At 35.2% G+C, this 25,523-nt stretch overlaps 1 protein-coding gene across 1 annotated transcript; it reads left to right on the forward strand.

The window, feature by feature from the left end:
* Positions 1–4,839: 4,839 nt before the first annotated feature.
* Positions 4,840–20,486, forward strand: LOC128990382 (gamma-aminobutyric acid receptor subunit alpha-2-like). Its single transcript, XM_054412729.1, has 10 exons — positions 4,840–4,870; positions 9,455–9,595; positions 10,796–10,863; positions 12,499–12,722; positions 14,398–14,480; positions 15,073–15,201; positions 16,119–16,271; positions 17,075–17,304; positions 18,110–18,447; positions 19,408–20,486. The coding sequence occupies exons 2-10, from the start codon at positions 9,589–9,591 to the stop codon at positions 19,646–19,648; spliced, it is 1,473 nt and encodes a 490-aa protein (XP_054268704.1). The 5' UTR covers positions 4,840–4,870; positions 9,455–9,588; the 3' UTR covers positions 19,649–20,486.
* The last annotated feature ends 5,037 nt before the right edge of the window (positions 20,487–25,523 follow it).

The following is a 25,523-nucleotide window of genomic DNA, read 5'->3' on the forward strand; positions in this document are numbered from 1 at the left end:
AGAGATGGGCCATCAGAGCCATCCACCGAGAGACTGGCTGTAGTAACAAATGAGCCATCAGAGAACACCTGTTCACAGTTGGCACGCTGCGGACGCCCGGTTCACAAGTATACCCAGATATATCACGGCCTACACCGTCCACCGACTAAAAGTGTAAATACTGAAAAACTCAAATATCGAATTTAACTTGATTCAAAGTCTCAGAGATTTTTTTACGTTAGTAAAAACAGAATCTCGACTTAATTTCGAGATTAAAAAATGATCTCGAGCCAGGAAAACGTTATTTTCGGCCCTAGGAACTAAATAAACTACTAACCCTATAAAATGTGTTTTTCTAAAGATACACAATAACTTACTGGATACTTGTTTTACGAATGTGTCTTGGAACAAGGGCTGTGCCAGTACACTTCTGGTATGGTCAGTGATATGATTAATTATGGCATTAAAACTAGAGCTAGTTACTTCGTCCGAACGTGTCCATTGTGCTAAACTACCCTCTATTGACGATACGAAATATTGATACGAATTGTCCATTCGTTGTTTTAAGGAGGTTTTGATCCTACCTTTGAGCTCTTTACTGTCCTAAGGGTGGTTATTTAGGATTTTCCTGCTTGGATTGTGTGGTAATTTATGCTATGCTTAAGGTGCTTTCTCACCTGAAATGTGTTCAGATTTCGGATTCCAAAAAAATTGTGAAATTTTGTTTTTACTAGGTACTCATGATGGAAAACAATTCTTTAAAATAAACTTACAGTTATTTTCTGGCGATGGTTATTTTATATTATTTTTTAAAGACGTGTTATTTGAAACAACGTGAGAACTTCGTCGTTCACCAAAGATGATATTGTAAACAAATACCTTTTGTTGTTTCATAAATGTCTGGTTATATACTTTTGACGAGAAAAATCGTTAAAAGACAATGCTAAGACTAGGAATCCCCCCAAATACTTTGATCTATTCATTATTTTATCTACACCAGTCAGTAACCCATTCTTAAATTATCTTTGTTAGAAATGTATACTGAATGTACAAAAATTAAAAATCCTGTTTCAATTTTTACCGCAGTTACCGAAGAAAAAAGTAACTCATTGACATATTAAATATTAAAATAAATATTATATTCCACAACACATTCTAATAAAATCCTTCTTATTCAGTATTTTATAGCATAGAGTAGCCTATGTTTAATGCTTTTATATGAAACTTTTTAGACAAAGTGTTTGAAATGCCAACAAAGTTGAACAAGAGAAGTAAACTTTAAACGTAAAGTAGGTGTTGGGCTCATCAGAGTTGACTCAGACTTTTCAAACACTACTCTAGAGTCCTATCTTGAACTTTTCTGTGTTTTACTCAAGAAAAAAAAATTATTCAGGTCTAGAGTTACTCCGTTTTAGACACAATGCTTCTTCAATCATCCTAGAATATGTATACAGTGTATATACTCACTAAATAGGGAAACTGTATCGACTATCGGTAGCTATTTGATTTAGAAGATTACATAACTATTATTATAACCAATGGTTAACTGAAAACATTAATCAGCAACTGGGCTTAAAATGACAACTCGTTGAAATTTTAGAATTAAACTAAAGTAAACCAGTAATCAAGATTTAATAAATGCCATGAAACCTTTGTACCTAAGTGTAATTTTCCTAGCCTTCTTTTCTTTTATTTCCCACGGAAACTCAATTTTCTCAATCGTTTGATTGTAGGTAACAAATGTTTGCAAACTGATATAGTTCTATAACCATATTATATTGGTAACGAACATGAATATAACGACTACCCATCCTACTAGAAGAATCAACAAAACATAATAGCAATCAGCAACAATTACATTTGAAAAAAACCTAACAAATAGTATAACACAATTAACATGCAAAAAACGGATTTAAAATCATTACCAATCGACCAAAATTATGAACTATAAAATTCGACAAAATTTATTTTGCCATTTTTGGGCCAGAATTAAATAAAACTGATTTTGACTGAAACAACGATAGAATGGACTGCACCACAGGTTTTATTTTTATCACAACCTTCATACTATGGTCATGGCCAAATAAAATAATGAAATGAGTAAATTAGCTAAGATTAAAAAACAAGAGAACAGTACGATTTACAGCAGGATAATTTACAAAAGCAAAACTAGTTAATTTTAAGCGTACTTACGTTTATTCTCGGTGAGAAATGTGTCGACTTTGTCTCTGGTTGTCTGAGTTTCGTGTTTCAAGGGCTTTGAAGAATGTAAGACTGAGTGAACATTGACTTTGGATGCTGCAAGTAGAATTCTCATCCTGTTGTAGAATTTGAAACAAGTTAAGATTTTATCCTTACGCTTAAGTTGCTTATTGTTGAATTGATGTTTCCTCTAATGGTCAATATTACAGTTTATATTCTGGTTGGTTAAAGTGCAAATATTAATGAAATAAAGAAAATAGTGACAATGAAAAATACTAGCATGTAAGATATACTAATCCACTAGTATTCATTTTGTGTATTGCCCTCCGGATTGCTTCACAAAAGATATACATGAGGTTAAATTACCCTTTTTGTCCAAGTAATCCTGAAGTATTCTCTATGGCGACCGGTTTTGACGACCATATGGTGTCGTTGTCAAGCCGGACGAGTACATTTTAAGTCCTCAGGATTACTTGTATGGAAAAGGTGATATTAATCCATAATATTATAACAATGTAGAATAGAATTGAATCTCTTACTACGTAGCTGCTCATTTACACTAGCAAAATGGAAAACATGTCGGAAGTCGTTCTGAGAGTTTATCTTTACATAAAAAGCAGTATCGTTTCCTAACTTAGTTTGCTTAACTATTTAATAATCTCTGCAATTAACCAATCAATTCAATTAATCAATCAATGCAATTAATAATCTCTGTAAACGAGTTTAAAAGTGATTACTGTATTCCATAACGTTTAGGGTACTGCATTTCAAAGTGTTTTACACATAGTATATTGTGTTTTTTTGATTGAGGGAGTTATAATGATAAAACGAGTTTAAAAGTGATTACTGTATTCCATAACGTTTAGGGTACTGCATTTCAATGAGACGAAAAATATAGTTCATCACACCGACAAAAATGCCTGTTCAACCCTCAGTCATTTTCCGTCAAACATCAGCTCGAGTAAAAAAATCACTTTACGCCCGAGTGATGAAATTTACTATTTTGATGTCTATGATAACCAGGCAATCAATAGAAACGCTTTGGTAACAGCTAATAATAGTCAGTAACAAAGCTAAAATCTATTCTATATATTAATAGGAAAGCATGTTTCTTTAAAACCTTTTTTTCAGCTCGTGTGCGTCGCAGGGAAAATCTACGCATACTGTTAAGGTCGATTCACACACATCAGTTACGGCACGTCACAGTGAAGTCACTTCAGGCACGTCACAGTTAACAAAAATATTCTTTGATGGATTTTCTATTGCGCTATCTACACTCATCCGTTGCAGTCCCGTCAGTCACTCTGCTGTCATCCGTCAGTCAATTTCAGATTTCTTTCCAACGATACTTTTAGATTGTTCGGACGCCTGACGGAACTGTTTGAGGTTAGAAAATAGTGTTATTGTTATTTAAATGGTTGCATTTGTATTTTGAGTACTGTTTGTAACAATCAACAATATGGACAACGATAATTTAATAGAATTTAGTTTTATAACTTTAAAATGTTGACTATAAATTACTGTGAATTTTAGAGACGGAAGACTGACTGAAACCAAACGACGGACAATTGACTGAGAAATTGCGGATGTAACTGTGACTGGACTGTAACTGGACTGCAACTGGACTGTAACGGAACTGTAACTGCACTGATGTGTGTGAATCGACCTTTAGAAAGATATTTTCCTGTAGATATGCAGAATCCCTTTAAAAATTAAAATAGGCTCAAATATAAGCACGAAAATGAATTTGAATTTTTTTAATTAACATAGGCTTTAGGGGTTGCCATTCTGGTGACGAACTAACAACGACATATAAACAGAAAACCAAAACAAATGTAAGAAATTACAATCACATGTTTTATTTACAGCATGGAGTGATAATAGGCTGTACCTTTCAAAGTTGTCACAAGTTTCTAATTAATTTCTTCGTATTTGATGTGAGCTACCAACAGATTGCGCTGATCTAAATGACTAATTTCTGTCGTGTCGAATACATGATGTTTTTTACCAACTTTTAAACTTTCAAACTTTTGGAATTACTTATTATGAGTTATAGCAACGGTTATGACCCATAAACTTTGTCAGCAACAAAAAATAAGGTAGACAATAGAATTTTAGACACGCATTGTGACCGGCTCACACGACTACATGTTTTTAATAAAAAAACTGCGGCAGTTGATCTATATAGATGGGGTGTCTACTTCAGTATCCAATAGTTAATCCGTGTACATTACATATTTTTGGTCAAGTTTTCGACCACTGGACGACCTCTAGTATACTGTATTCTACACTCACCTTTTATCATTGGGTTTAAATATGCTCAATTACTTCTCTATGTTAATCGGTTGTGATAATAATTATAATAGCCATCTTGTTGAGCTAAAACTCTAAGATTTTTAGTAGACTTAATAAAAACGTTTTGCACGCCTAATAAAACAATTTTCAAGATTCTACATCTCCCAGACTAAATTAGTCAAGACATTCTACATGAAGCAGGTGATCAGAACCTCATGTTTACATCATATTCAACCACATCTGCCTTGAATGCAAATATGTTTTGAAGCAGCCTGAGACGCTCTCTAATTCCGCTACGATTATAATCAGCTGGCAAAGCCGCAAAGATGACGTCATGATTCAGTTAGAATGCTGGAACCGCGATGGTCGACAGCGCTGGTCGCCGCTCTACCATGTGAGTAAGAATGAAGTACAGTTATGAACTGATGTACTATAGAACTGATTGAGGGAGTTATAATGATAAAACGAGTTTAAAAGTGATTACTGTATTCCATAACGTTTAGGGTACTGCATTTCAAAGTGTTTTATACATAGTATACTATATCGTGTTTACTTTTTAAAAGAAAACATAGATTTTACATTTCCATATTTCGTTAATTCTTACTGTTGATAAATGTGGAAATCTCATTTCAATGGCATGGCTCTATACAGTTTCAAAATTAAATACCTCACCTGCAGCAAACCTGCAAAGTGAATTTTAATTTGCCTGATTGGATTTGAACTCAAATGTAACTTGAACATGTCATATTTGTCGCTGTTCAAATAACAGTGCATCTAATGAGCACCTAGGTTTGCTGATACAGGGAAGGAAACAATTGTTTTTGTTAAACGTTAATAGTATAGTATCAGAGAATAAATTTGCGATATTTGATCAAAATATTATTATAAACAAGCCAATTACAACAGTTTACTTTTTCTCCATTAGAATAACATGGGATCTTAAAATGCACAATTTCATTTTATTTTCTCCTCGACCTTTAATTCTACAATAACGCTTCAATATACAAAATCATTTATTCTCTTAAGTTCTATACAATGGTTTTAATGAAAGTGTATCCAGCCATACACGTTCATGCCAAATTTAATCAAAATGAGGTTATAACGATATATTATACCGTAATCATGTAAAAATTGTAACCTACCCAGCTACCAATTCCTCAAAAAAAAAAAAAAAACTTAAATCATTAAAGAAAACAACAAATAAAATTTCCATTTAAAGTCAAATTATTACTGTAACACTTAAATTGCAAAATAGTAGCTTTGGGAACGCAAAGGATCAATAAAAACAAACATATCGATAAACTATAAATTCTGTTTAAAACTATTTGAATTGGATTGTTAAGATCTCGCAATAATATTACAAATGTTATGTGTTGGCTTAAAAGAGGTCGTATAGTAGGGAGAAGCTATAAGATGCCGAGGTAGAATAACAACATCATATATTTTTATTGTAACTATAAAACAAAACATCTTGAAAATATATCTTAATCCTGTCGTATTTTAAGCGACACATATTTCCTTACATGTTTAGATATTTAATGGAGTTTTCAAATTAATACCGATGTATTGATGCATATTGATGTATACTGATGTTTCTATTGATAAATATGTAGGAGGATCGATACATTCTGAAAACTAACACGGGGGTTTCTGTTTCTGAGTTTATGATGTGAAAATTCCTTAAAAGTAATAAATATCTGACTATATTAGTAATACCACAAATATTTTATTTAAGTTTTAGACCTAATTCATTAAATGTATATAACTTTTTAGTAATTATAGATAAAAATATACAGGTTATGCAAATCAATATTAAATAAACTTATATTAAAAACAATAATTTTAACTATAAGCATTAATAGTAATTAAGGAATCATTTTCACAAATTGAAAGTGATACTATACGCTAATTATCACAAGTAAACTAATCTTCTGTATACAAATTTTAAGTACATATGGTTACGAAAAATTTTGATTCATTACTAAATTTAATTACATGCGTGTAAATGATTGTCTAAACGTTTCTGAGTGGATATAGCGCTCGCCTTGCAATCAGAGGGTTGCCAGTTCAATCTTAAAAGTCAGAAGATTTTTAATGGTTCTAAACTAAAACACGATGTCCTTGATTTTCTATAGTTTTCCCCTTCCAGCATTAGCATTAGCATTAGCGCATGCATTATATGCATTATGTTTAGCATTAGCGCGCAGGTCGTTTTCTAAGCGGCCGAACTATAGCGTTCCTGTTGCTCGAATTTGAGCAATTGCGAAATATTACAGTAGTTATTTTTAAACGAAAATAGTCATAATTTCTGATGACTTTAAAAGAGCTGACTCAAAAATTATGGAAATAGTCACCATGTACATAACAGTTCGATATAATCAACATTTCTTGTAAATATCAATCATTTTTCAAAAGCTGATCTTGTTTTTTGTGTTTTCTACAAATGTCTCCCACTCATAGCCACATAAGGTTGTCCATAATAACGATTATAAAAAAATAAATAAAAAAAAACATTATTTCTATTTCTTTTAGTTGGTGGTGTTCCATGACTTTCCTATGTTTCTACGGTTTGCAAATTGGCTCTTTCAATGATTGATCAAGAAATGCAGCAAAGTGTTAATTCAATTTTATTTTTAGTATAGCAAATTGTCCAGGCTTTCTCGCTTTTTCACTGTAATATTTACGCCAACCCAAATTCAAATAGTAAAAATTTCATTTCAACCATTTCAGTAAATGTTTGTAGCACATGTTTCCTTAAATTGCAACTAAAATATTAACAGCAATTAAGTTATCCAGTTGATCATAATGTAAACAAATATGTTCTTCATAAGGATAACATGGGAACTTAAAAAGCCACTAGGGCATAGCCCAAGGGACTTGATTAAAAATGTAAGGTCAGTTTGCAAATCTTCACACCTAGACGAACATTTTGGCATGTGGGTTTAAATCTTAAAACGAAATACCCCCGCCGCAGCAAACCTGCCGTCTAAGCGAATTTCCATTTGCCTGAATTGATTTTCAATTAATCTATTTACAACATTAGGTTTAACGAGTTCCTAGGTTTGCTGCTACAAGGAAACTAAAAAAGTGTATTTTTTAGTAAAATAATTATAGCTTAGTATAAAATCAATAAATTTGCCAAGTTTGATCAAGATATATCCATGAACTAGCAAACTACAACATTTTACAATATTCTCAATAAGAATAACATAGGAATTTAAAAGTTTTTTGAGTTTTCTTAGTAACCAATAACCGTAAAAAACACTTTGATATACGTATTTATTTGTTTATCAAAGCTCTTTAAGAAGGTCTATAGAGAAACTACGACATTTTTTGTTTTGAGTGTAAAAAATGAGAAAACCCAATTTTTACCCCATAAAACCCCCGGTTAAACCCCGTTCCCATTGTCCGATCATGCTGGTTCGCAAACTCATTCAAGTTTATTTTACACCTTCAAACCAAATTTAATCAAAATCGGATAAAAATTACTCAAGTTATCGTCCGGACGGACATATATATAATTTATGTATATATCAATAATATTTACAATATATATATTATAAAATAATAATTTATAATATATATATATAAATCGGTCTCGGGCCTTACCATGAGACCTACATTAATACCTACTTCCCTAAAGGGAAATTCGCTAAAAGCCTTATTGTTTACAAAGTTCCATGTAGCGTATGAATAATATAGAAGACTAGTGGCCTGTAGGGGCCATAGCCCCTAATTTAGACTACAATAAAAAACCATATATAAAAAGACAAATATTCGAAATATTTTTAAAAATTATCAATTTTATGTTACTTAAAATTAACAGTATTTCTTGTTTTATATCTTGGTTTTCCTTACGTTGGAGTCGTATATTAGTTGCTTCTGATGTGTCAATGAAAAATACAATCGTAAAATAATTATTAAATCAATAACACAATATATTAACAAATGGAAACGTGCACACGGTTTGGCCTGAGCCGGGAGAACGACGAATCAGAGCTGAAATCATACAGCCAAACATTGCACATCATCTTTTCTAGTTTAAAATTGAAAATTTGTTTTGTAATCTTACGAATTCTGTTATAGTTTCCATTTTGAGAACCAAATGTAAAGGTTGAAAGTCAGAAATATATCTATGAATTTGTCCCTGAATATTCAGTATAGACAGTAAGGCCCATTTCCCGGATTCTCTTTGTGTAGCCGAAAGCGACGCAAAAGCCATTGCACTGTTGTATTGCCTTATGTTTTTATGAAGTTCGAATCGTGTAAAAACGGTTCTTTTAGTTCATCATTTACTTGTGGTTGTGGCATATCCATTGTGGCAACATGCGTTGAAATGTCCATTTGCGGCCTCCTCTGCGAAGAGAAATGCGCCACAATGCATGCAAGTACTTTAAGAGGAATTAGATTGTGAGAAACAACACTCAACTCATTTTCTAGCGTTCTTCTAAAGACAGGTTGTAAAACAGCTTCTGGATTTAATTCACAGTTAGTTCTACATGACGTTCTCGTTTGCGAGTCTGTTGAATTCCTGGACACTCTTCCGCGTCTTGCAGGTCTTCCCCTACCTTGTCTAGTTACTTCACTCATTATAAAAACGGAAAACAAAAAAATTAAACATAATTCATTTTGAAACATTATTTACCAACATAGACTTTCGGAATAAATGTAAACATTGCAAATAAATAAGTAACAGCTGATAGAATGCAGACGTTTATTAGTCCCCATGAATTTCTAATGGTGGATATTTTACATTATATCTCGTTTTCTGGTAACTTTATGGGAATTCTGCTATTTCTCCCGAGTCCCTGGGGTCAAGACCGTTAATTTAAGACCCCTCCCACTTTTCTGCGACTTACCAGACGTCCACAATTTTCTGGTAAAAATTTGGTCTTACAGAATTATATATATAGATAGATAGATAGATTTTGTATAGTAGATGCTCCTACTGAGCCATTTACCACCTCCCCTTGTGTAGGGTTGTGGCTGTGCTTCCTATCTACGTATCCTGGACCAGTGGCAGGGTTCGGGACAGACTTCAGCGCCAATGTCTCTCGCACCCTGGACAACCTCCTGGCTGGCGGCAGATACGACAAGAGGATCCGGCCTAACATGGGAGGTAGGGAAACTACAGTCTGTATGCTGGAACCTGTCTCCTGGCTACCCGTCCACCTGAGGCTGACCAATGGTTTCAGGTATGGGATAGACAAATAGTCTGTACGATGGAATGTGTTTCCTGACCCTCCTCTGGGGACTGGCCAATGGTTTTAAGAACCAGGTTTTTTTAATGGGACAGTCCCAGGTAGATGTAGGAGTCAGGTTTCATCTTACAAACTATAGTATACGTACAATATACTATACAGTATACTATAGTAGTAGATATGCAAGGGTATTGTAAATTTATTTTTTTAAATCCGTTTATAGACAACACCATTTCGGCATAATATAATATTTTAGCATGGTTGAAGATTTTAAGTACATTTTAACTCCTCAACCTATTGAGACTGCTAGACTTGTTTGTATAGTTTTCGCAATGAGCAGCAACTATTTTCTATGTATTACGATTTCCACCTTAATACAAATGCACAAATATTTAATTCTTGATTTGATTTCGCACTGATTAGGTTAACCTGTCGTTTGTCTTTTTTGTTAAGGATATGAAGATTTAACACCTCACCCTAGAATAAAAATGATCCCTTTGTAAAACAATTGTCGAGTATCACAAGCCAATTTGTGTAACAGGCTACAATTATTTTCATTTCAATAAAATCATTCCAATTCAAAATTCACATAACATAATAGTAGTTTTAAATTCATAAAACTTATTTTATTTACATAAGATTTTAAATGTATTGTAGTGTAAACGTGTTATGTATTCGTAATTAAGTGATAAATAATTATACTAATAGTCCAAGGCCAGGCAAATAACTCAGCTGAACCAAATAAAGCTTCTTTATTTATATTAGGAGTTGTCAGTATAAACTTGTCATCAGATAGATGACGCATGTGACGTCTTATAACTGATGATAATGTTTACAGGGCCACCAATAGTGGTGTCTTTTACATGCAAGTAAGAGCTTCTAGCCGATATCTGAGACCCGTGAGTTCTATATGACTTTGTCATCTGATAGATAATGTATGTGATGAATTATGATTATGACTGATGATAATGTTTACAGGGCCACCAATAGTGGTGTCTTTTACATGCAAGCAAGAGCTTCTAGCCGATATCTGAGACCCGTGAGTTCTATATGACTTTGTCATCTGATAGATAATGTATGTGATGAATTATGATTATGACTGATGATAATGTTTACAGGGCCACCAATAGTGGTGTCAGTTAACATGCACATAAAGAGCTTTGGGCCGATATCTGAGACTGCTCAGGTAAATCTGCATAGTTTGTAAGTAAAAAAGAAATACCTCCAATTAAAAAAAACTTGTTTTGGGAATTCTAGTCGGTTTATTAATGCAATACTAACGTATTTATGTACTTCAAAGCATTTATCTTTCCCAAAATATATGTTAAAATCACGGTTACACCTTTCTCATTCATTTATGCTATTTTGTTTAACTAAAATCAACTTTCAGACGAAGATGGTTTATATTTCGTGGCATATTTTTAATAAGAAAATTACGATAACCAAGAACTTAGTGGGTTTTGAATTTGAAAAATCATGTTTCGTATAGGGAGTTGAAAGTAATCCAGCATTTTTACAGATGCTGTAATATTTTTTAGAGCAAAACTTGGTCACCAAGTACTTGTTTTAACAATTATCTAGGTAACCTTACAAATTTTATTACATTATTTTGAATATAAAATGTTGTCTCGTCTTCATTCACCGACCGTTATTTTTACCTCTTGCCTAACCATTCCTCCCTGAATAAACTCTCCAGTTTTTGCCGCCATTTGTTGTGAACAGCTGGTCCATTCGAGTGACAAACGGGCCGTCGTCGTCGCGGGATTATGAGCTGTGAGGTTATATCGAATGTTACGTATGAGTTACGCCTCAACTACACGTGTTTGTTTAGTCTGAAGTTATTGACCGTTCATCGTTGAAACGCGTATAACTTTTGTTTTTATGAATGAACAGATTTACGGCGTACTGTATCGTTGTTTCAGACAGTAGATGTTGAGTAACATGTATTTGCAACACACGTTAGGGAATATAAAAACATTATAAAACACACAGAGTCGTAAATAGTTAAATTCAAACGTGTTTGGTAATTTCAATTTCCCTCCCTATTAATATTATATGCAATATGCTCCCACCGCTTACCTATTATAAGGGTTGTTGACAAGCTAAAGGAGAAAGTATGTGTAAATTTGCTGATACTGTTTATTGCTATTTTCTTCACTACTGGATCGGTTCTCTGCTAGATAACTGTAATTTTGCATCTAAACATAGCTTCACGACACAATAGATCAAACATACTTCATTAAGAGTACCCGTAAAGGGAGTATGCATCCTTTATGACGACACTTTCCAACCCAGGAACCAAGTGTATCTTGTGAGAACAAACGATGGAAGTCTACGTCTACGTCCTTCATTATCTACTACTTACAAACTGGGACGGGTGGCGTCGTCCTGTAATCCAGCTACTAGGAGGCTACGAATTGTGGATATTTATAGGCATGCATAGTGGATGCGATACTCCCTGGTGTGGATTAACGTCCGCACGAGTGAGTACTGCGACTATCCGCAGTGCTATCCAGAAAATTAGACCAATTCGTATATACCAAGGCAAAAATGTGTTTCGGATTCCACTATAAACTTTAGGTCCCTTAGTTGCCTTTAACTTTACGGGCTATTTAACAGCTGTGTCTATGGAATGTCGGTCTTAGTCACTAACAAGACTACAAGATCGCGCCACTCATCCTACACTCATCTCCATTCATACTTGACTTAAAATACCTACTTTGTATGGTCGCCATTTCATTGTAAAGTATTAAAGTATTCTATCAATAGTCAAAGATTGTGCAAAGTGTCTGTAAGTTCTAACACCTTCTACGCTCCCCAGTCGTACACTATGGATGTCTACTTCCGCCAGACCTGGTACGACTCGAGGCTTCAGTACAGTTTGCCGGGACTCCACGAGTTCTCAATGTCCTGGCTGTTCCTGGACAAGGTGTGGAAGCCTGACACGTACTTCATGAATGGCAAGACGTCTCATCTGCATCGCATCACCTCGCCAAACAAGTTCCTCAGACTCAGACAGGATGGCTACATAGTGTACTCTATGAGGTAAAGCACTGGATGTTAGAATTGCGAGACGTTATCCGCCATTTGTACTAGGGGATAGAATACATTTACTGTCGTCCCACCAAAAAAAACTAAAAAAGTCATCCTAGGACGCTAGGTTCTAGCCCGCAACTGTTTTACACATTACTTCAGACATAGAGATCAAATCAATTAGTACCCATTGGCGGGATTCGAACCCGATACGTCGGACTCCGATGACCCGCGCTCTACCACTAGACCAGCTCGCTCCCCTCGGGATAGAGTTCATTGTACTTAGTACATTTGAACTGGGGATTGTGGGGTTGTACAGCCATAAGCCAATGAGATGAATACCCTCAATTATTGGTACCAACTTAACAAAATTATAGCGTGTTTATTTTATAACAGAGTTGCCATGACAGTGCTACGTCTAATTGTATATTTAGGTTCAAGAGGGTTATAAGATCCTGAACAATATAATTCATTATTAAGAATAGCTATCAAATATACATATTTTCTTTGTGAAATCGTTGGGATCGACTGTAGAGTGATTACGACACCGGTCTTCTGTCCATGTAGATCAGGTTTTAAAGCCTGTCAATTACAAATGGGTTTGCTATGTTCATCCATGTAGGTTATGTGGCATTGGACGCGTTCTGGGAACATGTATTGATGCACCGGTGCAGATGATCCGGTGACTTACCATCACATCTTTTTATGGTCGAATATGAAGAGATGGATGAAGATGTGGACGTACCTTGTACGAATTGGTTCTCAAATTGTAAAGGAAACTTATTATCTGTCCTTGGATTGTACTTGGTAGAACGTACTGTAAGTTTAATCAATCAATGGTCTGGTAAAAATCACTTTTAATACAGTATACAACTATATAAAGTATAGTAAATAACTCAATAAAGGTTCGATAAAGTCCATTTGACAAATAAACCTTTACACAGTCTATTGATTATTGATGTATTATCTGGTAAGCTAGTGCTCACTTAAGCTAATTCTGAGACATTTTAACGCACTTCATTTAAATTCTCAGCCAATTTAAGGCGGAAGAACTGACCATTTTAAGTTAGTAAGAAAGGGTAATGTGTGTTTGTGAAAGGTAAATTAGAATGTGCCAAAAAACCCAGTACTGAAATTGTCATATTATTCTTTATCAGTACTGTCTTACCTCATCCCAACTTCACCCACAGGTAGTTTGTTTTGCCTCTGTTTAAAACTCCTTTTCGAAACGGTTTTATTTAGTAATTATCTTATTATATTATTTTACATAGTAAGCTAAATATGATGGAAATGTGTTTTAAACTTTTGATTTAACAGATTGATACTTTAAGTGGCGAATTTTGTTAATTGAATTTAGCTATAACCGTTTCCAAATGTACACCGGATTAGACCCACAATTCTAACTCATTTGATGTAAAGGATAAACATTTCAAAACGCGTTTCATTCAGCCACTTCATTAATCTAACACGTCACAAAGACAAATTTACAAATAAAATAGTTAACACATTTAAAACAGAAAACGTTTAGAATGCACACTATAGTGATGCAGTGTTGTGGTATTCAACTGATGTTAATGAGAAAACAATTTAAAACCAACATAATTGCTTTTAAATGTAGATATGAAAATCAAAAGCTTGATTAGGACCAACAGCAAATGATCACTAATTGCATGATTGAATTATTCAGACTGACTATATCAGCACGCTGCAAGATGCATCTAAGGAAGTTTCCCATGGATACACAACGATGCCCTCTGCTTATAGGAAGCTGTGAGTATTCATGTTAAAATTTTACCATGCTTTCGGCTCAAACTTTGATTCTTGAGAGATGTAGTGGACAATTAAATACTGTAACAGTAAAGCTGTTTACACTCTGTTCAATATGAAATCAATTCAATTGTTGTAAAAAAAAAAAATACAAGTAATTGCTTTATCCCTAAGACCTGTAATACTTTCTCTTTGTAGGTTGATACAAAAATCCTGTAACAATGTTTTATACAAAATATTATCAATTCAACACTTCACAGGTCATCTCAGAATAGTGTTGGAAAATATTTTCCAATCAAATAATTCAATTTTTAAAGTCTATGTGGGTTGTTTAAAGATATAAGTGAACAGACTACCGATAATTGTAATAAAAAGGTAAACATGAAGAAACAACCTACTACGATAACTGACTATCGAACCGAAACTCAAACTATGTTTTTTGCCGATCATCTCTTGTCATGATGCTAATGGACTCCGATTCAGCCATGGAGTATGTTAAGTATGGAGAATATATATGGAGTAGAGATTAAATAAAAAAAACAATAGTATTACTTGATCACATTCTTTGAGCAACTGTAATCAAATCAATCCACAGACGGTTACAGCTCCAACGAAGTGATGTACGAATGGTTGGATCTGACTGTAGAGCCTGGACTGGAGTTGTCTCAATACGACTTGGCCAACATTACTGTCGTGCCTCACAGCAAGTTCATCAGGAACGTAGGTCAGTGTTGTAGTAGATTAGATTATACAGTATAAGGATGCAACATATAAGGTTCATGAGTGAAATGTTAAATTGATAAGATGATAGCTTTATTACTGGCTAAAATCATCTGGTTCTTTAGCCAAAACCATTTATTTGAAGTCCAATGCCCAAAAACAGCTGGGTCCAATAAATGCACTATAACAAAAATCGATCATCAGCCTTTTTAGGGTCACTGAATTAAGAACCAGCATCCTTGCTGAACGAAGGGCATAGCCTAAAGAGGAATTTCATTACCTCATTAGCTTCATAATCACAGCACATTTCTTGTAGTGGTTTAATGCGTTCTCACTTACTTACTACTGAGGCCTCGTAGATTAGCCTCCTTCACTCTGCTCTATCCTCTGATATCCAGATTTAACCTCCGCAAACCTCCGCACTGGATCACATCCTTCTTGGCTTGGTCATACCATGTTAGTTTAGGATTGCCTAACGGACATCTTCCTGTAGGTACGGCATCACAAACCTCCGCCAGTTTTGAATTGTAAAAAGAATTTAATGCTTAGGGCTATCTATTATAGAAAATCTAACCTGTAGTTTTTCTTAACAATGGGATTTTCTTTTCTACCTTCACATCCTAGGATGCTAGGCTCCAGCCCGGGACCGTGACCGTTTTACACTTTACTCAGTCAAAGCCTTATCACTAAAAGGGTCACAACATCACACGGGGTAGATTATATTAGATTTTGTGACGCCTCCACATTAGGGTGCATAAGGTGAAGAAGAGTGAATTATTAGCTTGTTTCGTGCGTAAAGAAATTTTTCACCCATCCCACACCTTTAACATAATTGATACACCCGATTTCATAATCAAAATTGTCATAGTAAAATACACCAGAACGTTTTTTTTTTGTCAAATAACGATATTTATGCTTCAGGAGAGTTCTCCATGATCAAGGCAAACTTCCTACTCCGTCGTAGCATCGGCTACTATGTCCTCCAGATGTACGTCCCTTGTTGTCTCATCGTCTGCTGCTCCTTCGTCTCTTTCTGGATTAACCCGGATGATGTTCCTGGTAGAGTCACGTTAGGTAGGAAAACCTCTCATTGGTTTCCTTAATTACTATTAATTCTATTTTGGTCATAAATAATACCACTGTCAATGCTGCAGCCAGTTTTTCATATAAAAACGTATTTGAACCGAACCAAAGACAAAGTAAAACAGATTCTCCTGGGTTGTACACAATTTTTTCGATGGTGCCAAAAAGAAAATACAACAACTGATAAACTATAGAATCTTCTAGGGAGAATAGAGGAATTTTGACAGTAGCAGACCGAGTTGGGGGAAAACCTCCACAACTGTTCTCATAGAATGTATACTCGTCGTCTATGTTAACAGTGTCAGCGAACTGTATTTGAAGTCTCGGAGACGCTGCACTTCTACATCATCAGATCAGATCCAGTAGAAACCCCACTACACAAGCTTATCCATAACCTGTTTTGACCACTAACTTTGAAACCTTGAATGTTAAAGCGTACTTTGTTTAGTACTTTCACTACTGCATCTTTACCTAATGGAGATCTGCAACATTTCAAAACAGGACAAATACAGCTCAACGTGACGGTCCAACACAGAAGGCAACAAAAATACATCCAGTAGCAAACCCTAACACATGTATGCAAAAAATCATCTTAGAATAAACATCTGGTCTATGGATGGAAAATTACACTGGTATCCAAAGACAATGGTAGTCTGTATGATGGAACCCTGACCCTTCGTCTACCTGGGACTGGTCCGAGCCTTACACCATGGTCCCCAGTCCCATGTAGATGGTTGGCCAAGAGACAGGTTCCATCATACAGAGTATACTAGCTCCAATATATTTTTCTCCAGCGGCCACAACAGTCCTGTCAATCACAACGTTGGGGTTCGTGGGTCGTGCCGCACTGCCAAAGGTGAACTACGCCACAGCTCTGGATTGGTTCGTCATTCTCTGCTTCGCCACCGTGTTCGCCGTCCTGGTGGAGTACGCGGTCATCAACTTCATAGACAAGGTGCGCGTCGACATCCAGCGACTGTTGGAGGATCGCAAGAAGCTAAAGGAACTGAAGGAGGCTCTCAAGGTGATCATTTTGTGTGGCAAATCTAGAATAAGCTTGAATGAACATGAAAGCAACTAAATATGCACATTGAGGTCAACAAACAAAGTTATGATCAACTGTAGTTAGTTTAGTACTGAACGTTTTTACCCCAGGAAGCTAGGCTTAAGTCCGGGATGGTTTTTCACATTACTTCAGACTAGAACTCGAGTTTGCGGCATTATCACTTAGAAAAAGCCATTGGTGATTGGGCGGGATCTGAACCCAGGACCTCAGGGGCCGAAGTCTCACGCTCTACTATAGTTCGGCCGCTTAGAAAGCGACCTCCTCCAGCATTGGTTTAGCATTAGCGCGCAGGTCGTTTTCTAAGCGGCCGAACTACTTCCCAGTACCACTATTGAATGCTTGTGGCTATAATTTCCCTAATAGCATTGTTGATATAATTTTAATTGGGGATATAATTTTAATTTGATATCTCATCTTGGAAAACATTTGATGCGACTCAAGTAATTTGTTTTCTTTCATTGTGAACTTTCTTTCGGATACTTTTGTATCATATATTGCCAAAAAATATGTAAATATTTGCCGAATATGTAAGCTTCATCGTATTATTTTGAGTTAATAATCCAGATTTTGATGAATCGTGACTGTCGCACTGTCTAATGATAGCAATTACTTCTGGATGACCAATGCGACTACGGTAACAATACACCACTTTTTTATACCACACAGATCAGTATTCTATGGTTGTGGACAGTTAAGTTTTAAGATTAGAACAAGAGATACCTATTTGAATAACTGTCATAATTGAACCAACTAATTATTCTAGGAAGAATCAGGCGCTGAAGAAAGCGAAGAAGAAATCCTCGACAAAGACCTGGAAGAGGAAACTAAGCTTCCAGAGATCGCAGTACCCAAGATTCTGATGACCTACGAGATGGAGGACTCCGACATCGGCGACGCGGGAGGAAGTAGTGACGAAGACCTGGACTCCCTGAAGGTGGAGCATCTTGCAGTCCCTATCCAGGAGGCAAAGCTGAAGGTGACCAGAAGCTTCTCTGTGCCGACCATCACCAAAGGAGAGTACAGGTTCGACCAACCACGCCTTGTGCAGGACACTCACATAGACATCCTACTGGACCAGAACCAATCACCACAGGCTGCAAGGTACGACGTTAACAGTGTTATGATGTAGATTTAGCCATCAGATTTAGCATTTGGGTACCATACAAAATGATTGGTGATATGTTACTCCTCGAAGAAATGCTGGTAAAGTACTCAAAATAACGCTAGGACATGCTACAAGGGGGTGATTAAAGTAATGCTTAGTATTCCACTAAGCTCCATCTCAACGGCTCAATGATTGAATCAAGATACTTAGTTGATTATCTTGTGTGATTTAGTGGTTTTTGATTAGTCTTTTTGGGGGGATTCCAGGACCAAATGCTAAATTTCTTTTAACACGATCCATTGAGTCCAGAGTAACCTTTCAGAGTATACGATAAGACATTGGTACGACTTATGCCATTCATACCCAACAACCCCCACCGGAGGGGATGACACCTGTCGTTCTGGTGCCAACATAGTAAGCCTAAACAATTCATGAGTCATACGATGAACAGATGTGTTCTTTTTAAATCGCTGTGGACGTTTTATTACACTTAGTAGTTTTTTTTTTACTTGTAATCACAGAATCTTTGAGAAAGATGATCATTGGCAGAAGGTGTTTAGTAACATTCTGTGATACCAGCCCACTTAAAGTTTCCACTATACTTTACTGTCCTGTGATAATATCAAGACTGTAATTTAGCAATGATTGAACTTAGATTGCATAATTTCCGGAAAAAACATTTATAATCATTTTACACTTGAGACTACCAGCACTGATTTCATACAACTAAACGGATCGGTCAAAACATCTCCAATGACTTCGTGCTTTGAGGTAAAAAATAGTCGATCTACTTCTCCCACCAACGACTTGAGCTGGCCTCTCCTTGACGTCACTATGCAGAGCAGTTTGACGGTAGAGCACCTTAACCATAGATAACATTGACGCCAGAGCACCTTGATGTCATAGCATTTTTTTATCACACCTCCAGAATAGTGAGCACAGTCCTTTGCTTCCAGGATCACCCTTCGCAGCACGTTGCTGATCCCTGTCAACCTCTGGCGTAACTTGAGGATCCTCCCGACAGAGGAGGAAGTCGCTGCTACGACAGAACCTCCTGACAAGTTCTCCAAGATTGACATATACTCCAGGATGCTGTTTCCTCTCATGTACACCCTCCTGTTGTCCGGATACGTCGTCGTCTACACGTACTATGTGGTCGACGACAAGGAACGATACCTTCACGACACCTACAAGTGAAAATCTCTGAGAAGCAAGAACAGAGTGTTCAAAAAATGTAAATAAATTATATACAAAAAGTATGCAAAGAAGGTAGTTAACGTGTAGTTATGATAACACTAACAAAGGGATTGGCTTTTGGCTGTTTCATAAAAATCTAGTAAGCGGTATTATAGTGTGTATAATGGGACCTGACTTTTGACAGATTAATATGTTTTAGGTAAATATTATGTAAGTTATACATGAAAGTCATTCAAACATAAATCATTCATTTACTAAAGTTTTCAATAGATTATTGGTTGGTCTCATCAGTTTAATAACACATTATTTGTTCCAGTAACAAACACTCGTTTACTGAACGTTGAAAGGTACGCTTATGAACAAATCGCTTGCAGCACCAATTAAAGTTGCAATTGAATCATGCTGTGAAAGGACATCCCCTATAGTCCACACAAATATTACATTTATGACACTTCATATTGGTTTATAAAATTGTTTACCTGAAATAGAACGGCAAATATAGAGAATCACAAGTTATTATTCATATCTATAAGGTAAGTGTATCAAACACATATCTGCATTATATGATGAATCAAGACTAAAACCTAGGGAGACTTGTTGACGTGAAGTTTTCTGATTTATGTTTGTCATTCTGTTTGTTAACTTTCTGTGGAAGTTTGACAGTAACAGGTATTCTGCAGAATTATACAGTCAAGACCTTTAAAATACTCCGTTTAAAAAAAAACATAACTTCGAATACTACATGTCATATTGTAAGAAGAAAACAAAGGTATGTGCAGTCTAGTCAAAAACTTGGCTTATTTAAAGAGTCTTTTAAACAAGTTTTCCACATGAACCTGTGCCAAAAGTTTGATATATATTTTGAAATAAAAAATATTATATCTTGCACGTTTATAGAAATAAACTGTATCATAAGCCTGACAAAGCTGTTCTTCTTTGCCATAAACCCAGTCCAATATTATCTACCATTTTGGAAAAAGCTACGTTTTAACAATGGTTTTAATCACACTTACAAATAACAAATAAATATATCTAACAATTGTTATATCGCCCGCTATATTTTAATTAATCGAGTGTTTTGCGATGTATTATTGTTAACAGGTAATATTTATGAGCCGTTAGTTTGACATTGTTGCAGATGGGGTGTTATTTTACGAGTTGTTTATGCCATTGTTATTTTCCACGTTTTTTATGAAGGAAATGTCGAACCCCTGGTCTTATAAGTAAGATAGTAATCTTACTTCAACCTTTTGTCAGAAAGCATCAACCTCAATTAATTACACATGGCATCTGGATCTGGTAACGATCTCGCTTCAAGAGTCAAACCAGTGATCTTCAGATTTGAAGGCGAGCACTACAACCACTCTACTTGTAGTTTTACACCTGATATTCACAAGTAAAGGCTTAACCAAGTTACAAAAGTACGATAATCTATGTTATTTTTTTATAAACCTGGCGTTGGTATATTTACTGTAGGGTTGGCATGACTGATATTCTTATCGATAGAACGTCAACCAATGCTCCAGGGTTAACGCTTGTCATTTATACGCCTTGGGTAACACCGAATGTCACGTCATTTACAGGCTGGGGTGAACGTTTCATCTGCATTAAGTTATCTTATGGTGTAGAAAAAGCAAATAATCAGTTATTAATATGACAAAATATTAAGTAGTTATTTTAGTGGATTTAAATTAACGTGAGTGTGAATATAACTACTATACAAACCTATTTAGATTAATTAAGTAATAAGTGATATATATAAACACCCTCGCCGCAGCAAACTTGCAAACTAAGCGAATTTCCATTTGTCTGCTTTGATTTTCACAAATCTATTTAACTAGCATTATGTTAAACGAGAAGCTAGGTTTGCTGCTACAAGGGGTACTTTAACCCCTACAAGGCTGTATTTAAGCCTTGTAGGTGTTACTTTAACCCTCGCCGCAGCAAACTTGCAAACTAAGCGAATTTCCATTTGTCTGCTTTGATTTTCACAAATCTATTTAACTAGCATTATGTTAAACGAGAAGCTAGGTTTGCTGCTACAAGGGGTGTAAAATTGTGTTTTTAAATATTAATAGATTAGTATTAAATAAGTAAATTTGCCAATTTTTTCAAAATATATGCATAAACAAGCAAACTACAACAGTTTATTATCCTCCATAAGAATAAAATGGGCATTTTTTAATTTACCATTTTTTAATTTTTCCGTAACCAACAACAGAACCAAAACACTTTGACAAACCAATTTTTTTGCAGTGCTTTATATTTTAGCCTTATATGCATTAGTGGAATGCTAATTTTAACTTACTTTTCGTCCATTCGACAACGTAACTGCTAATAAAAATTAGATTTCCTTTGACAACATAAAAAATTGTTACAAAATAGTTTATTTAATAAACAATAAAATATATTTCATATTTTATATTTATTTTATAACCATTTTGAAGAACGCAGTAGGTTTTATAAGAACCGATACTCGAGTTTAGCTCTATGGCCCATCAAACATTTAATGCCACATAAACAATCTATCAGGATATAGTGTCCATCTAACCGCACTTAATATTTAATAGCCAAGGACATTTCGTCGTCAAATGAATTCTGCTCGCATCTTACAACTTTTCAGTCTAAAATATCAAACGATTATAGATATTTTCTCAAGAAAATGCATTTGTGTATATATTAATGTTAATTCTTTAACATACGACAATTTTTTAAGTATCCGTTTCAGTTCAGTTATTAGAATAATTGAAAAGTTTCACATAACAGCATTGTTTACTTTCATGACAGCATAGTTTTACTCATAACAACACGGTTAAGTGAACTATGAGGTTAAAGGATTGAGAGAGAATATGTAAAATTGTGATGATTCGAACTTCAACTAATCAGCTGTTTGCCAATTCAATTGTTGATGATCATTGGTACAATGAGTCGTTGCATCGCTGTTAGTGGCAATGCGAGGTTATAAACCAAAACATAACCTCTCTTAGAAGTTATGTCTAGTGATTATTAGGAATTAAAAAAACTCGCCAAGACTCGTACCTTAAATTTCTACTCGTGTCGTTAACAATATCGTTGTGTAAACTTCTATTTTTAGTTACTACTTACAGACAATTATATTAAAATATGTGATTTATATTGTATAAATTGAAGTCAAACTTTTTCACATAAAGGTTTTAGTATCTTCCTACTGTAATATTTTATTTGATTACTTTTTGTTCTGCAATAGAAGTTTTATAATAAAATCCGTTCTTTAAGATTTTTTTATAATTCAATCTATCTATATCTATAAAAGAGGAACTATGTATGTATATACGTTATGGACTCCGAAACCACTCGACAGATTGTACTTAATGCAACTTTCAGGCTTTATTAAGCATTAACCAAGGATGGTTTGTGTGAAGTTTGGTGCAGATCCGTCAAAAGGGCTCCGCCCCATTGGCTCTGGAGTTTTCCATGTTAACCTTATGAGTACTCATATTTAAATGGAATTAAAGAATCTTAACAGCTGGTTCAACTAAACAATTTGATTGTGTGATGTTCAATAGCATTAAAAAGTTAATAGGTTTACCAACAGGGTGCAGCACTATTGTTTTTTTATATTTATGACAACAGCTAATTTGCAACCAAAAGGTGAGTGAGCGTAGCAAACGAACTTCAACCTGGAGGCGAGTTAGCGTAGCGAACGAGCTAATCTGAAGGCAAGCGAGCGCAGCAATCGAGCTCCAACCTAAAGGTGAGTAAGCGTAGCAAACGAACTTCAACCGGGACGTGATTGAGCGATACGAACGAGCTCATCTTGAAAATGAATGAGCATTTGACATATACAGGACGACGTCTGTCGGGCCAGCTAGTTGGTTATAATGGTTTACGCAACGATCGCGTAAAGTTAGTGTTCAATCTCCTAACCAACTGTATTTAAAAGTAACACATGGTTGTGTTTATAACTATTTAAAATATTTATTTGTCAAAACAAAAACAAAAACAGTAGGTCAATGTATGTTTACAGTTTTACAAGCAAGAGATGTTATTGTAGCATTGTAGATTTTGGCCCTTCATCCCGCGGTAAAACCACGACCTTAAGGTAAATTAAAAGTAATTCAGATCATTTTCTCCTTGTTTGGTTAAAATATCAATCTCGTTTCGTTGGTGAGATTAAACATCTGCTAACATAAGCTTAGTCGTAGCTATGTTTGTTTAGCAAAACAAGTTAAAACAGCTGCAAGCTAGCATCCACAGCAGTGCGCGCAAGGTTTGCTTTAAATTCTAATAATTCCTCAAGTGTTATCAATATTGTATCTTTTTATACTAAACCTTATATGATTCGTGGTAGTATTGATTATGTATATGTGTCGATACAATATTTATTTGTACCAAGATTATTTCAGACTAGGGGAAACCCGTCGAAATCGACGGTTACTTTCAAGGCTTACGTTAATTCATCTAACTGCGATGAATTGGGTGAAATATACATATTTTGAGCATTTAACATTGTTCAAAGAGTAAGTGTAAAAACAATAACAATATTGCGTTAGTTGCCAAATTTGGTTGTTCATTCAATGATTAAAATATTTCCTATCCTGTACGTCATCGGAGTTATTATTAGTATGTTATATGGTATCTCTTCCTTTGGTAGAACCTTTAAATAGTATTTAAATCGTATTGGTGGATCTTTTGTAGCTAAACACTTCCGTGATTTCATCAGTGTTTGAGAAAAAATATATGTTTGTTGAGAAGACACGTTCTTCAAAGGGAGGTATATCCGTTACAGTGTAAGTTTGATTTTCCTTCGTCACGTCGCGTCAGTTCATATCGTACTTCTGTGCCAATGAATGAACCCTCTAGCATAGTTTTGAGAAATTGACTGTGGGGTTACTGATAAAGCTGGAATTCCTTGACATGGGGGATGTCAGTTAGTTGTCTCGGCCTCGGCCTTATCAATAACATAAAGTTGTCAATATCTCTCTACGGAATGTTAGGTGTAGTGGAATACATGAAGTAAAGTTGGCTTTTATTCTTGAACTGTTAGGGGCCTCCTAGTTCATATGATCTTGGCGGCTTCATTGGCAATAAATAATGCAAATGACATAGCAATTGAACATTTCCAAAAAGCAAAAATACTGTAAAATGGCTGTTACGTATATATTGACGTTTACATATTGTTAATCAACGTATATAATGAATACTTTAATCCTTTAATACGTTTTTTTATGGCGACCATTCATAGTAGGTAAGCCAAGTATGAATGGAGATGAGTGTAGGAAGAGTGGCGCGATCTTGAAGTCTTGTTAGTTACTAAGGCCGACATTCCTTAGATACAGCTGTTAATTAATAGCCCATACAACGAATGGCAACCAAGGGATCTACAGTTTATAGTTGAATTGGAACCAAATTTTTTTTGCATTGGTATTTATGAATTGGTATAATTATCAGGATAGCACTGCGGGTAGTCGTAGTACTCACTCGTGCGGACGTTAATCCACACCAGGGAGTATCGCATCCACAGTGCATTCCTATAAATATCCACAATTCGTGACCTCCTAGTAGCTGGATTACAGGACGACGCCACCCGTCCCAGTCAAAGGATTATGTGATCTAGTTTAAAATGAATATGACCTTTCTGTCATGACAGTAGCTGCTTACCATATTTTACAGCCAAAATGTCGTGTTATTTTCAATAATGTTACTAATTCAGTGTGCCAAAGTCCGTAATATAGGCAGGTGCAAATTATTTGTCAAGATAGGTACCATTTTAGGCAATGTTTCTAAGTTTGGATTTTATTAGACACAATAAGAGCAGATATTTCTACATAAATATTTGATATTTTGTAGAATAATATGATGAAATGTAGGCAAAAGTGGCGAAAAAGGCACATAC

Source organism: Macrosteles quadrilineatus, unplaced genomic scaffold (genome assembly GCF_028750875.1).
Source record: "Macrosteles quadrilineatus isolate MER2022 unplaced genomic scaffold, UCM_ALF_1.0 Scaffold_3__2_contigs__length_128488019, whole genome shotgun sequence".
In the NCBI taxonomy this organism is placed as follows: domain Eukaryota; kingdom Metazoa; phylum Arthropoda; class Insecta; order Hemiptera; family Cicadellidae; genus Macrosteles; species Macrosteles quadrilineatus.

Bases quoted from the DNA above. Each gene is read 5' to 3' on its own strand.
- LOC128990382 (XM_054412729.1), top strand. The intron at 12,723-14,397 runs GTAAAGCACTGG...TGAATTATTCAG, and splicing joins TACATAGTGTACTCTATGAG to ACTGACTATATCAGCACGCT. The intron at 15,202-16,118 runs GTCAGTGTTGTA...TTTATGCTTCAG, and splicing joins CAAGTTCATCAGGAACGTAG to GAGAGTTCTCCATGATCAAG.